Here is a 14,488-nt window from a genome sequence, read left to right on the forward strand (position 1 = left end):
TTGCTCAGTGGTTGAGCACCGACCTATGAACTAAGAAGTCATGGTTCCATTCCCGGTCAGGGCACATACCCGGGTTGTGGGCTCAATCTCCAGAGGGGGGTGTGCAGAAGGGCCGATCAGTGATTCTCTCTCATCATTGATGTTTCTATTTCTCTCTCCCTCTCCCTTCCTCTCTGACATCAATAATAAATAAATAAATAAATAAATAAATAAATAAATAAATAAATAAATAACGCTGCGGGGGGGGGGGGGGGGCTGTCTCACCAGGATGAGGATTTGGAGACACGGATGTCACCCGAGTGCCCTTTCACCCTGTGGCCTTTGGGAGGCCTAGGGAGGTGCAGGTGGAAGGAGAATTTGGCAAAGGGCAGCCTCTGCTCCCGGCAAGGCTGGCGGCCTTTGTCCGAGAGCCGTCCAGACTGGGCACCCGCACCAGGCTCAGGGGACAGTGCTGGGACCTGCCACTGCTCAGGGACCTGCTCGGGAGGCTGACCTGCTGGGGGGGGGGGGGTGGCGTTCAGGGTGGCTGACCTGCTGAGGGGGGGGGTGGCGTTCAGAGTGGCTGATCTGCTGGGGGGGCGTTGGGGGAAAGGCTGAGGAATGGGAGGAGACGGCTGTCATTTCTCAGTGGCCTCTCCCATTCTTGGAGCCGAGAAAGCTGGGGAATGAAGGATGTGGGAGGCGAGGGGGGAGGGCAGATGCCGGAGGCCCGCTCAGCCCAGCCCCCTGTAGGCCCATCAGGGTCTCCTTAAAACACTGTGCCAGGCTCCACTGCAGAGACCACGGTGCAGGAGGGGACCGGGCTCTCGGGTCTCTGATGTGCAGGTGGCGTTAGAGGACGGCACCGGAGCAGGAGCAGCTCAGTTCTGAGTCGGGCAGAGGGGAGCTGAGTGCCAGCCCCTGGGCACGTGGCGAGGAGAGGGGAGGCCTGGTGCCAGGTGGGGGACAGTCCTGGGGGCTGCTGTTTAGACAGTCAGGCTTCCGCCGATGGGTGTGGCTTCACAGCCTCTCTAGCTAGTGGTTTCTAATCCATTTCTGGTTGCAAGTCTGGTTGGGGTGTGGGTGTTTGGACTCAGGGAGAGAATTTCCCCCCATGTTCTGTGGCTTCAAAGTGGAACAACTTACTGTGCTCTCTGGGGCCAAGAAGGCAAATTCTGGGGCTGGATACCTCAAAGATGGGACTGACTTTCTGCTGTGCAATGAATACATATCCCATAAACAAAGCAGTGAGCGAGCCGGTGAACAAACCAGGGAATAAGACAATGCACACCTCCTTGGCCCTCTTAGGGTGGTCCTCCCCTCGCCCCTTGCCCCTTGCCCCTGGCGGCAAACATGGTGCCCTTGGCTACTGCAGGCATCCAGCCTGGCTGCGCGGGAAAGCAGGATGCTTTGACCCTGGCTCTCCAAGGTCAGAGACATCTCCAGAGTATTGACATTGGCCACCTACACGGAGGAGGGAGAAAGAGGGGAGACGCACCTTCCCTGTTTCCCACCCAGGAGGGTAGGAGGGAAGGCAGGGCTTGGGGACCAGGGCTGGGTTACCCCAGGTAACTGAAGGCCAGGCTGAGCAGCCTTCACCCCTGGGCAGCTTCATAAGAGAGTTGGGCATGGGCTTGAGACCTGGATGGACCCAACCTTTACACACAGAAACATACAGCAGGCACAGCCCCCCTCAACACACCTCCCCAGGAGCCAACCCGCAGCCCTGCCAGTGGGGAGGTGCCTGGCACGTGGTGGGTGGGAGGGGACAGGTCACTGGGTGGGAGGGTGGCGAGGAGACAAGCAGGATGGCATGTGGTTTATGGGAAACCAGCTGTCCAGGGCTTCAGCTTGGGAGCCACCAGCCCCGCTCATTCCCTCCGCAGTCTGCTACGTGGCTCTGCTGGCTGGGTGTGCCTCGTCCTCCGAGGTGACCTGCATATGAAACACGTGAATAGAACGGGCATTAAGACAGCGACTAAAGAACGTCATTCCTTAAAAGCAGATCTGAGCACCATGAATAGATTTCAAGGGGAACATGACCCTGAAAATTTGTGCAAAACTATGGTAATTATTTACACACCCATTAGTAAAGATGGTCTGTAGCATTTATGTGGTTCTTTAAAAAATGACGAAAAACTAAAGTGGTATTAAGGGATTGCAGGTTGTCTGTAGGTACAACCCAGCAGCCAGGCGCAAAGGATCGACAGAAATGGTAGGCGTTTCAGACCCATGGCCCGTTCTCAGCAGCTAAGGCACGGGAGATGTGCAGGAATCGCTGGAGTAGGAGGACCAGGGCTTGGCTGGGATTTCTGCGCATGGGCGCACGTGCCACAGGCTGGCTGCTTGACGTGAGGCTACACTATTCAACCTGAAGTTGTCAATCAGGTTGTCTTTAAAAAGAAAATTGTTTCCACTGTCTTTTTTGTGGGTACTTGTCCACATGGCTTTGTATCACGGCTGTGATCCCGAAGCAACGGAAGCTTAAACACACACAGTAGCTTTGAGAGCCCGAAGGGAGCTGCTCCGAGGTCAGCCCGGCCACCGGCTCCTCCTCTGTCCCCTGATCGGTTTTGGTGCTTGTATCTCTGGGTTTCTGATACGTGGGGCTGCCCACGGGGTGCTGCCGGCACAACAGGGCCTAGGATTGCAAGTGAACACTGGTGCGCGGTCAGAGTTCATGCGTGGTTTCAGCTTTAGGAAGAGCAGGCCCGGGTTCGTAGGTAGGTGGCCACTAAACTTGTGGCCACTGTTGGCAGTTTGCAGACCACCCATTACCATGCCAACGGGGACTTAGGAGCCTAGAAGCCATTCTGGAAACTGCAGGGGAATGGCTGCCACGCTCCGGGTCGGCCAATGCCAGTTCCCCCTCCTCCCTCAGCGACTGGTCAGATGCACCGATTGCCTGGCTCGTGGGATCTTGCCTGGTCCAGAATGGCAGAATGCTGGGTGACAGTGCGATGTGGCACAGGTGTGCGGAGGCCTGTGACGACCTCAGAGTCTGCCTGCTGCTCGTGGACCGGGAGAGATGCTGTGTGCAGAATCGCAGCATCATAACGGGCTCGACAGAACCGTTACCTTCTCTGCCCTGCCGTCCCTATGATGTTATGTAATAGATTTACGACTCAATAGGGTGCCTTGGCTTAGCCTAATTTTTGCACAGAAACTAGTTTAGCTGCAGGTGTGGTCTGTCCATCAGTTTCCCCCAAGGCGAGGCAAAGCCGTAAACCTTGAAGGGGTGGTGAAAGCGCCGAGAACGGGCCTCCTTCCCACCCGACAGGTGGGAACGGGGAGGGCACCTGCGTGAGACGGTCGTGTTTGGCTGCAGATACTTTCAAATCGGAGGGGTTTACAGCTGCTTATTCTCTCACAACAAATCTGCTTTCTTTCCTGAGGAAGGTGCCCAGAGACGGCCTTGGCCTTTGGTTTCGTGAGTGGTTTCCAGGAGCAGGTGTTTGATGGCAGGGTCGGAAGAAATGCTTCAGGTCAGACAGTTGCCGGGGTCTTTACTCCCTGGTGCATGTGCCTGTGTGTGTGTGCAAGTGTGCATTGTGTGTGAATGTTCATGCGTGTGAGCATATATGCGTGAGTGTGAGCATGTATACTGCACACTAGGGGTGGGGTAGAGCCTCACCCCTCATTATAAATGCATATGCAGGTCCTCCTTTCTGCCCTAATTAATTAGAAGTAATGGCTGCCTCATTGCTGGCACAGGAGGGAGTGGCTGGGAAATCATTGGCCTCTTGCTTTCAAAGCCCCACTCGATGGGACAGTGCTCAACGGGAGGCGCATGATCACCTTCCTGTTGTTTGTCCAGGGCCCGTCTAACGGGGTTGGAGGGTGGGGTGATGGGATGAGAGCCAAGGGGGAGGTGGCCCAGTGCCTGTGAGTGGATGCGGCTACAGGTTTTCCCGGTGCCTTTCCTCGGAGGAGCGCAGCCCTTGATAGTGCTCCTGTCACCGCCCTCCCTCGCTGAGTCCCCTCACTGGCAGCCGATGCTCTGGACAGAGAGGGCTCAGGGAGCACGTGCCTGGGGCAGGTTCCTGTGCTGTGTGCTTGCAAAGCTTCCTGTGGGCATCGTGTCCTGTGGGCATAGTGGCCTGTGGCCTGTGGGCATGGTGGCCTGCGGGCATCGTTGCCTGTGGGCATTGTGGCCTGTGGCCTGTGGGCATCGTGGCCTGCGGGCATCGTGGCCTGTGGGCATCGTGGCCTGCGGGCATAGTGGCCTGCGGGCACAGTGGCCTGCGGGCATCGTGGCCTGCGGGCATCATGGCCTGTGGGCATCGTGGCCTGCGGGCATCGTGTCCTGTGGGCATCGTGGCCTGTGGGCATTGTGTCCTGTGGGCATAGTGGCCTGTGGGCATCATGGCCTGCGGGCATCGTGTCCTGCGGGCATAGTGGCCTGCGGGCATCGTGTCCTGCGGGCATAGTGGCCTGCGGGCATCGTGGCCTGCGGGCATCGTGGCCTGCAGGCATCGTGTCCTGTGGGCATAGTGGCCTGCGGGCATCGTGGCCTGCGGGCATCGTGTCCTGTGGGCATCGTGTCCTGTGGGCATAGTGGCCTGCGGGCATCGTGGCCTGCGGGCATCGTGGCCTGTGGGCATCGTGGCCTGCGGGCATCGTGGCCTGTGGGCATCGTGGCCTGCGGGCATCGTGGCCTGTGGGCATCGTGGCCTGCGGGCATCGTGGCCTGCGGGCATCGTGGCCTGTGGGCAGGGACTCTGCCTAGCCTGACGCGTGGCAAACACCGTATGAACCCTGTTCGAGAGGATGGGTGTGCAGAGGGATCTCATCCATTCTCCTTGAGAGAAAACAGTGGGTAGAAGTTGGTAGGAAGCAGGGCAGGGACGGGTGAGATGAGTCTGGGGTCCAGGGTGGACACTAGGGGGCTCACTCAGCAAGTGCAGGGTGGGTGTCTGCACAAACTGAGTGGGTACCCCCTTAAGCTGTGCACCCCGGGGCCCGACCTGGAGCATGCATCCGCCCTGCTTCCTGTCTCCTCCAGGGATGTGGGGTCGACCAGCTGAGACCAGCCCACGGTCAGCAGTGCTTTGCCTGTGCTGTCCGAACCCTCCGATGCCCCAGGGCCAAGTGCTACCATTGCGAGGTCTGCTTCCCACTCTAGGCATCCTGACACAGCACACAGCTGTTGTGAGGGTCTTGCCACACTTTTGGGTGGGCGAGGAGAGTGGGCGCCGGGGCCAGAGGCGAGGCTCCTGCGCAGGGCCTGCCGCCCGAGGCCTAGCTCAAGTCGGTCCTGGCGAGAAGAGCTGGGAGAGTCTCTTTGGGACCACTCCCCAGATGGACAAAGTACCTCTCCCCTCAGAGAGCCAGAGCGGGCGGGGGGGGGGGGGGGGACAGCTCCAGGAGAGGACTGGTTGGGCTGTGGGAACTGGGAGGGGCTTGGGAAGCAGCCTGGAGGCAAGGCTGTGGCTGTGTGGCGGGTCCAGTGGCGCCACAGCAGGCAGGGTGGCAGAGAGAGAGTCCAGCCTGGGGGTGCAGCGTAGGTGTGTGCGCCACACAACCAAGTCGGTAATGCTCCCTCCAAACAGGCCTCCCAGCCAAGGCCTGTGGCATCAGGGACCCTATAGGGACAGACATGCCAGGGGAGAGCCACAGAAAGATAGGTAGGTAGATAGGTGTATGTATGTATGTATGTATGTATATATGTATCTATCATCTATCATCTATGTATCTATCCATCTACCATCTATCATCTATGTATCCATCATCTATCTGCCTACCTACCTATCCATCTTTCTATCATCTCTCTATCTTACTCTCCCCTCTGTTTCTCTTGCCCGAGCCCATGGCAGGCCAGCTGTCCCTGGCTGGCTTCTTCAGTCGGCTGAAACTAGGTGAATGGGCTGGGACTTCGGGTCTGGCCTCCTTTCCTTCCCAAAAGACCTCCCAGAGTTGCAGCGGCCAATGCAGCCCCGAGCGGATGTCTATGGGGCCATGCTGCGGTCCCTTCTTTTCTGACTGCCAGGGTCCAGGCCCCTCCAGCAAGGAGTCTGAGGTGGCAGGAGCTCAAAGACCCCTCCCCCACGAGGCAAGGTTCACTGGCAGGGAAAGCGGGTTTCCCTGAGGTGGCTCTGGGCTTCCAAGGAAATGGGGCTGGAGGGCCTGCCACTCACCGTGGACCTGAGTCCACGGATGTGACCATACCACACGCAGGCAGCACGTAGAAATGAGGGTTGTTTCTAGACATCATCGCACTGTGTCTTCCTGACTGTGGCGAGGGCTGGGCTGTATTAGCGGCTCAGTTAACAGAGGAGCCGAGGCCCAGAGGAATAAAGTGACTCATTCAAGGTCTAGTTCACCACCTGGTCCAGGTAACCCCAAGCCTCTGGCCTCTGGCCGCAGGGCACCTGTATAGGCCTCCCTTCTGATGTGGGTCAGGAGAGAAATCTGAAGGCACGGAGCCTGGGGACTGCAGAGAGCTGGATCTGTCTTGTCCAGCCACACCAGGGACCCATTAGGGCAGACCCCACAAGGACCACCTTGTCCTTGTCCCGGCCAGTCAGTGCTGCCTGAGGAGTGGCAGTGGCTGGACAAGCACAGAAGGGCGTGTGCATGGAACTAGGGTAGAAGGTCCCGTGAGAGTGGGTAACGGTGGGAGACAGGAGACGGAAGCTCAAGTCCTCGGAGCACCATTCATATTGGTGTGACCTTGGACAGGTCACTGAACCTGACTCCTCAGACCCCTCACCTGTGAAACGGGCTACTGAGGGGATCTTCTAGGGCTGCTGAGAAGGGCATGACAAAGGTTTGTGCCTGTGCTATGCAAACTGTGGCACACAAACAAGGGGAGTCTTTGCCATTAATAATGAGGACAGAGCGAGGAGGCCCCACATTTCCATCTTGAACAGGGACGTTTGCTTCTCCACTTGAAAAGCAAAACCCTTTGTAAACTGTAAACTACTGCCCGCGACAAGGGAATTGTCAGGAGGCCTGACGTGAGTGATGGATCCATCACTGGGCGGGGCGAGCGCCATCTCCCCAGGTGGGTTCCCATACAGTGTTGAGAATGGCCAAGTGACCTTGGCTGTCCTCTGGCCACTGAGCGGCAACTCTCCTGCAGGGCCTCCATGGCAGCTGCCTCGGCAGGGAGACTGGAACCAGCTGTCCTCAAGATCCCAAAGAAATGAATGGCAATGACGGGGGTAAAAATATCTGTGTGCTCTGAGCTCTGAGCTCAGCTCCTTTCTATCTCAGGATCGTTGAGGCTTAATTATAGAGCTCAGGCGTTCATTGGGCTTTTGATTAATTTTCTTTTCAGCTTGAAGAGTGTGAGTGTAGTGGGTCTGTGCGTGCGTGCGTGTTTACATCTTTCTTTGCAACTCAGTCGGGAGCTGGCTCTGGCGGTGTTTAATTGTGTCCTCGGTTGTTCGATGTGCCAAGCAGAGCTGGGGAGGCCATTGTTCACGCTGCCTCCGCCCCTGGGCTACTCCTGCCGGGATGGGGGATGGCAGGGCAGGAGTAGCCTCGCTCAGCTGGGGCCTCAGCTGTGTTGCTTGCTCTCTCCTCCTCCTGCGCTTATAGGGCCATGTTCACCAGCTGGTCCAGGTAACCCCAAGCCTCTGGCCTCTGGCCGCAGGGCACCTGAATAGGCCTCCCTTCTGATGTGGGTCAGGAGAGAAATCTGAAGGCACGGAGCCTGGGGACTGCAGGATCCTGAGACCCCCGAGAGCAGATTGCTCCTCGCTAACTACCAGTGCTGCTGAGAGCTGCGGGACAGCTCCCCGAGTCTGCGCCCCGTGGGCATCTCCGGCCAGTCTCCCTGGGTTACCCGGTTCTCGGCATAGAAAACAGTGTTCGCTTATTTTTAATACATTCACTTAGTAGATCGGGCGAGGCTGCACGGCTGCGTAGGAGCAAATGACTGGCTTCTCCTTCGCTTCCCTCTCTTTTGTGCCCTCCTGGCAGGGAGCACCGGGGAGGCAGCTCAGGACCTGGGTGAACAGGGGATTTGGAAGCAAATGGCCCAGCTTGAACCTGCTCCTGACATTTTCTGTTTGTGTCAATGAATAAGTCACTAACCTCTGTGTATCGCAATCAGTGTTTGTAAAATGGGGATGATAATAATGATATTACGGTACACTCCTCCAAGATGGTCTGGGGGTGAGAAAATGCATATGGAAGCTTTTGTAAAATATAAATCACAGTTCTTTTATTTTGCTGCTCAGAACACGACTTGACCTGTGAGATTACACTCCTAGCACCTGGACAGAGGGCGCCGTGAAACGCCCTTGGATGGGACTGGAGGGGACCAGCCTCCAACCTCCCACATGCTGTGGACCAAAGCCATGGCCCAGGAGGTGAGATGCGCGGCAAAGGGCCCGAGTGAAGAGCTCAGTTTCAAAACAGAGGTCGCAGATCACACCGATCGAAGGGAACCTGGAACATTCACTTTCTGACATACTGTAACAAGGACATCCCCTGTCCTCTGAGGGATGGACCCAATCGTCTCCAGTACTAAGAGGGTGACGGTTCAGGGTGGTGACAGTGTTTTGGCTGGAGACCAGGAGAGGACGGTGGGGCTCAGGTAAGTGTGACTGTGCTGTGATCTGAGGTGTGGGAGGCCCAGGCCCTCCTCTGGGCTCTGCTGCCAAGTAGGTAAGTGACCCTGAGATGAGCTAATTTAACTGGACCTCAATTCCCTCAGGATCGTGGAATAAAAGCTCTCAAAGGTGACTACAGTGAAGAACCTATGACTTAACAAAATGCTATTTTCCAGGCTGTGTGTGTGTGTGTGTGTGTGTGTGTGTGTGTAGAATCCAAATGTAATCCTAAGACCAACCACCTAATCAAGGCACTGAATGAGTCCCTCTAAACTGATGGCACCTGCCGTCAGACCTGGGGACTCTTGGGGACACGCCTGATGGGAGCAGGGAGGGGACCTGGAGGTGACTCCCTCTGGAGAGCCTTTCACTTCGCAATATCCTGACTGTGCTGAGGGGCATTCAAGCTCACAGGCAGAAAAGGGTTGTTTTCCTGTAAAACAGCGATCACTTTAAAATAATTGGCTGCAGGGCCCTAGGACACCCGCCAGGAGATTTCAGAATTGAGAGACCCCACTGCAGAGTTCACAGTATCACTGACAATGATCACAGTGCATATTTGGTCATTATACAGGGCTTCTCTCTTATAATACTTTCCTATCTATTTTTTCTCATTTTGTCATCACATAATTTTTGAGAAAACTGGCCTGGGTCATTTCTTTGAAAATTCTGAAAAGTGTGCATTTTCAGCAGGAACCAGTCTTGTTAAGTGTGCGGTACCTCACTTTATAAAGACAGTGCACCCTTGGAAAAGTTCTATGTGAATATGACTGTGTAAGTCACATCTTATTTGAGTGGGCAATGGGTATTTGAAAACAGAAATCTTGTATAAGATTGTGTAATATATTAATCCTTTCTTCTTCTTTTTTACAATTTTTGATTTTTAAAGATAAGGTTTTTTTAAAGTAAGATCACATGGACTAGGCTCCAGGATCAGTGTCCACTCTCCAGCGTCCCATATGGGTGGCATCTAAGTCCACCAGAGGGACACACTGCTGTTTCTGATTCTACCAGCAGCTCTTTATTTCAGCCACGGAGCTCTTTGGGGCTTCCTCCCTTAAACAAAACAAAACATACCCAAGGAAGCATGGAAAGGGATGGAGGAACACAAATGGAACAGCAGAACTATTTCTAAGTGAACTGTCTGCGGTCTCCTGTGAGTCGCTGGCGTGTTGTCTGTGTGCGTTATAAATGGCTCAGCGTGCCATCAGTAACTAATCTAGCGGGCAGCTCAGGACCGAGGTGTGGGGTTCACACGGTGTCATTCGAAATGGATCTCCTGTAAATGAGCACCATCCCTGGGACTAGAACCTGAAAGAAGTTCAGCTAAATTGCACTTTTAATAAAAGTAATAAAAAGGCCCTCCTGGCTTTCCTGCTCCATCCTCAAACTCTGGCCAAAGACACATCCCTGGAGCCAACCACAGGGCTGTCATCATTGCTCTGAACCTCAACTCTCTCACCAGGCCCGCAAGTCCACTCATCAAGCCCACAGCGGCATTGTGGGACTTTCAGAATCATGTTGCATGGGGAGGGGCTTGAAAAAGGCACCATATTTATATATCACAGTTCATGATTGGGAATAAAGGGAAAAGCTCTTTTTGGAGGGTGATATAAGTTAGAAGAGCTGGAAAAACCCTTATTATAAAAATTAGAAACTCTTTAAAAAGCTTGATATTGGCCTGACCAAAGGAACTAGTTTCTCATATTTATTGCTTCATGTGAGTAGCTCAGATTTTCATTAATGAGCTCAGGGTTAAGGCTTAGGAAGCAGGTCTCACAAAGGCCCAGCAGTTAAAGTTGAGCTTCTGTGAAATCGAGTGGAAAGAATCGAATATAGAAGCACAGTGTGTGCTTTGTGCTCCATGCACTCGTCAGGAACTTCCGGACCCTGGCACACAGGCCTGCGTGTGTGCGTTCTATACGTCCAAATCACTCGGAAACTAAAACCACAAACAATCCAAAAGTGAAAATGCTATTCTTATTTGCTGAAATGTTCTTGAAGCCCTCCATGGATTCTTGGCTTATACACATTATCTTTTTGTAAATTTAGGACTAGTAACGGGAACAGAACAAGCAGCTGTAAACAAAAATCACAATTCAGGTTTCACTGAAAACATGGTGAAGGCCCCAAATATCATAGTGACTGCAGAGCACAGAAACGACCTATCCAAACACTGTGATTAAGGATGCTCTGAATAATCACTTTTTGGAAGGAGGTAGGTAGATGGAACCATCGAGAGTCACCATCGGTTAGTTCACATCAGCACCTTGGATAGCTCCCAGGACCCCCTCTCGGAATAGAACAAATGTCAATATACCTGCAGTTTCTAAGTGTTCCTTTCATTCCAGTGAGTCTACGGATGATCAGATAATCAACTAATATATGCACAATGATTCATTTGTAATAATAACTTATTCCTTCCTCTCCCCAGCGCCCGTTCTCCTCACCACCTCCCTTCATTCCACCCCTTTCCCCAGCACCCTCCCATCAGACAGCGGACTGTCTGTCTTACAAACGCCTGGTGTGGATGTTTCACTTCCACTTCTAACTGGTTGGGAAGCAGCATTTGCCACAGGCACTGTTTAGTTTCGTTTCCATTCCCTGCGTCTCACAGGGAAATGGTCAATAGTTTGGATAAAAGAATCATCCTGGTCAGCTCCAAATAAAATATGGCTCCTTGCATGGTGTTCACAGCAAGTCTTTTGAAGCAGTGATTTCTTTACTCATAAGAGGAAGGGATTCTCCCTAAGGATTATGGTTCTCCCACTCAAGGAGCAGCTCTGCTCTTTACAGGTGGCTGCGAAGGCTGGCAAACCAGGAGGTCAGCTTTGGCTCAGAAATTCAGTTTGGCTCCTGCCATCCCTGGCAACCCCACTGCGTGTCTCCACGACAGGCGCTCCACATACTTCCAGGCCAGTCGGTTTCTACTTAGGAGGGATCACAACCAGAGGTGGCCCCCGCTTGGGCCTCCACATGAGGACCTGGGCATCATTGGCATTGGGTTTCACTAGTGCATTGGGGGGGATGGGTTCCATCCGGCTCAGGATCCGGGGCTGCTCCTGCTGAGTCCTGCCCACCAGCCGGGCCCGTTGCCCCAACAGCTGAAGGGGGTCCACCTCAATGTCCACCCTCATCCTCCACTTAATGGTCTGCAGAATGATCTTCTCCTTTGTGGTTGTGTTCATGGCTACCAGCCAGGTGGTGAAACTTTGGTCCCTCTTGATCCTGGTGAGCAGTGGTACGTTGCTGTCGCTCACTGGCACTGCCCATGTCACACTAGGGTAGAAATTGTCATTCATGCTGACGGAGAACCTGGACATCTTGTTGGTGGGGCCGACCAGGGTCACAGTCTCTGTGGTATTCCCGTACCAAGGGTAGCTCACCCCATCTGAGTCACTGATGGCTTTTACTCTCCCTTCCCTCAAGTCAGGCAGCTCCCAGCTCGACCTGGCAAAGCAGAAGAGATGCACAGAAAGGAAGAGTCTGAATGAATTTTTCAAAAGCTGGAGAGGTGCCCACCACTTCCTAACACAGCCAACTTGGGCAAAATGGGAAGTTCAGAGGGGAATTCAGATAAAAGAGTTCTATGCTGTGCTGTTTCATGATTAAATAGGAACAAACAAAAATTAAAAAGCAATACAAAGACAAGTTAAATACAGTCATAACTTGTCCAACTGGAAGCAGAAAACTCAAATAGGCATTTGTGAGACCCACAAGGAGGCATTGACTATTTGGGATGGTGGAATTATAATCAAGTGTTTAAGGCATTCATTGCAAAACCCATTTTCTTGGGAATTATGATTGTGTGTGAGGTTTGTTTGTTGGGAAGAGGTGCTGATTAAGGTTTGATGTACCTGGAAGGAACTATTAGGTTGTAAGAGGGCAAAAGAAGGCAAAGTGAAAGATTACATCAATTCTTAGGAAATCCCAGTAGTAGAATTTCTACTTAACAAAGAAGGTTGTTTAAACCCCAGTCATTGGCCAACCCAACTTAGAAAATATAGACGTAGAAACTGGTAACCCAAGGAAATAACGGTCACCTCTGGAACCGCCTCGATGTGGAAGCTATGTGAAGGCTGGCAGACACAGTCTCTCATAGCTACTCTTCCACTGACTTCAGTCCGGTCTGGAAGTCTACTTGCTTAGTTTAGCAAATTTGCCATCTGGGCACTTTGCTACTCTTCCTGGCTGTCCCCAACCTTGTACAGAGGAGGGAAGAGGACATGTGCCCAACTCTTAGCCCATGTCTCTCTCCCCTGCCATGGACTCATTACCAACACCATCATCACCATCACCACCACCACCATCACCACCACCAGCACTACCATCATCATCACCACCACCATCACCATTATTACCATCATCATCATCACCACCACCACTACCATTATCACCATCATCACCATTATCAACACCATTATTATAATCACCACCACCACCATCATCATCACCATCATAATTACTGTCATCAGCAGCAGTATCACCATCGCGGTCATCACTATCACATCACCAACATCATTACCATCATCACCACCATCATCATAGCTGATACTTATTGAGCACTCACTCTATTCCAGCCACTGTGCTAAGTGCTTTATGTTTTCTTAGTCAATGCTCAAAATATACTGCAAGATAAATGAATTTTTATTTCCATTTTACATGTAAGAGGATGGAGGCACTTCAAATTCCAGATGGGCCAAACCAAACACACCTTGTTCATAGCAAAGTTGGCCCTTTCCCCATTTCTGCTGCAGGGGTGGCCCAGTGCTCACTGTCTTCTAGGTCAGAAGTGAGGGTCATCTTTGGCTGCACCTATGCCCTCTCCCAACTGCCACACCTACTGTATCACCACATCTTGTGAATTTTGCTCCATAAATGATGCTTGAATTTATCTCCTTTTCTGCATCCAACCTCACTGCCCTCCGCATCTCTGACCTGGTCAACTGTAATGGTCTATAACTGGTCTCTCAGAGATGCAGGTCTGATTGTGTCCTTTCCATGTCTGAAACCCTCCAAAGGCTCCTCTACATGGACACCACTGGCTTCACCCACAGCATAAAATTCAAGTTCATCAATAGGACATATGTGGCTCTCAAGGTCTGGCCTCCTCAGCCCCACACACTATTCTGTTTCTCACCTCTTCCCCTTTGCTCATGCCCTGCCCTCTGCCCACACTATTTTCTCCCCTCCTAGTCTCATTGTACCTAACTACTCTTCCTCTGAGAATTATTGAATGTGTCATCTCCACCAGGAAGCTCTCTCTTCCATGCTCCTAGGGATGTATTCAGACCTTCACAGGCCCCGATTAGAATTATTTGTTTTTGTGTCTGTCTTTCCCTTTAGTTTATGACTGCCTTCAGGCTTGGGATTGTGACTTATTTTTGAATCACTGGTGTCTAGCACATTACTGATAATAATAGATCTTAATAAATCTCCAACAAAGGAATAAGTAAATATTTGATTGGAATAATTTTCATGCCTCTATGCCTGTAGCTTGGTAGAATTTGTATACAACAAAGCACTTTACCACAGGTTTACACTTTATATATTCACTCACCTTAAAAAACAACAGCACACTGGCATCTACTATTCCTGTAGGGTCTATTATTAGAACAGCTCCATGTCTAACACTGAAAGTTATGTATGCTTAAGGGGGAGCGGGAGAAGCCACACATAAATAAAAATGAGTGAATTGGTTACGATGGGCTTGAGGTGAGAATTAAGTAAGACAATGAAGGTTGAAGCACTTAGCACAGAGTGTGGCACAAAGCAAGTGACACAGACGTTTAGTAAGGCACAGAGACGGGGTGTGGGAGGGAGAGAAGGAAGCCAGCAGCCCTGGGCCGTCTCCTGCTGGAGGCAGGGACCAGCGTACGCTGTTCACACAAGGAAAGGCTCCTCTGAGTGAAATGGGCTGAGAAGCACCTGGGACCTCCTTATGT

General features: G+C 52.5%; 1 protein-coding gene across 1 annotated transcript in view; it reads right to left on the reverse strand.

The window, feature by feature from the left end:
* Nucleotides 1–657: 657 nt before the first annotated feature.
* FAM78B (family with sequence similarity 78 member B) overlaps nucleotides 658–14,488 on the reverse strand; it is a 46,984-nt gene continuing 33,153 nt past the window's right edge. Inside the window, exons 2-3 of the mRNA XM_080648421.1 lie at nucleotides 11,059–11,993; nucleotides 658–1,914 (exon numbers count right to left, since the gene is read on the reverse strand). Of these exons, the coding sequence (XP_080504547.1) occupies nucleotides 11,471–11,993 (523 nt within the window). The 3' untranslated portion in view covers nucleotides 658–1,914; nucleotides 11,059–11,470. The remainder of the gene's footprint in view (nucleotides 1,915–11,058; nucleotides 11,994–14,488) is intronic.

The sequence above is a fragment of the Plecotus auritus genome (genome assembly GCF_963455305.1).
Source record: "Plecotus auritus genome assembly, chromosome: 12".
NCBI lineage: Eukaryota > Metazoa > Chordata > Mammalia > Chiroptera > Vespertilionidae > Plecotus > Plecotus auritus.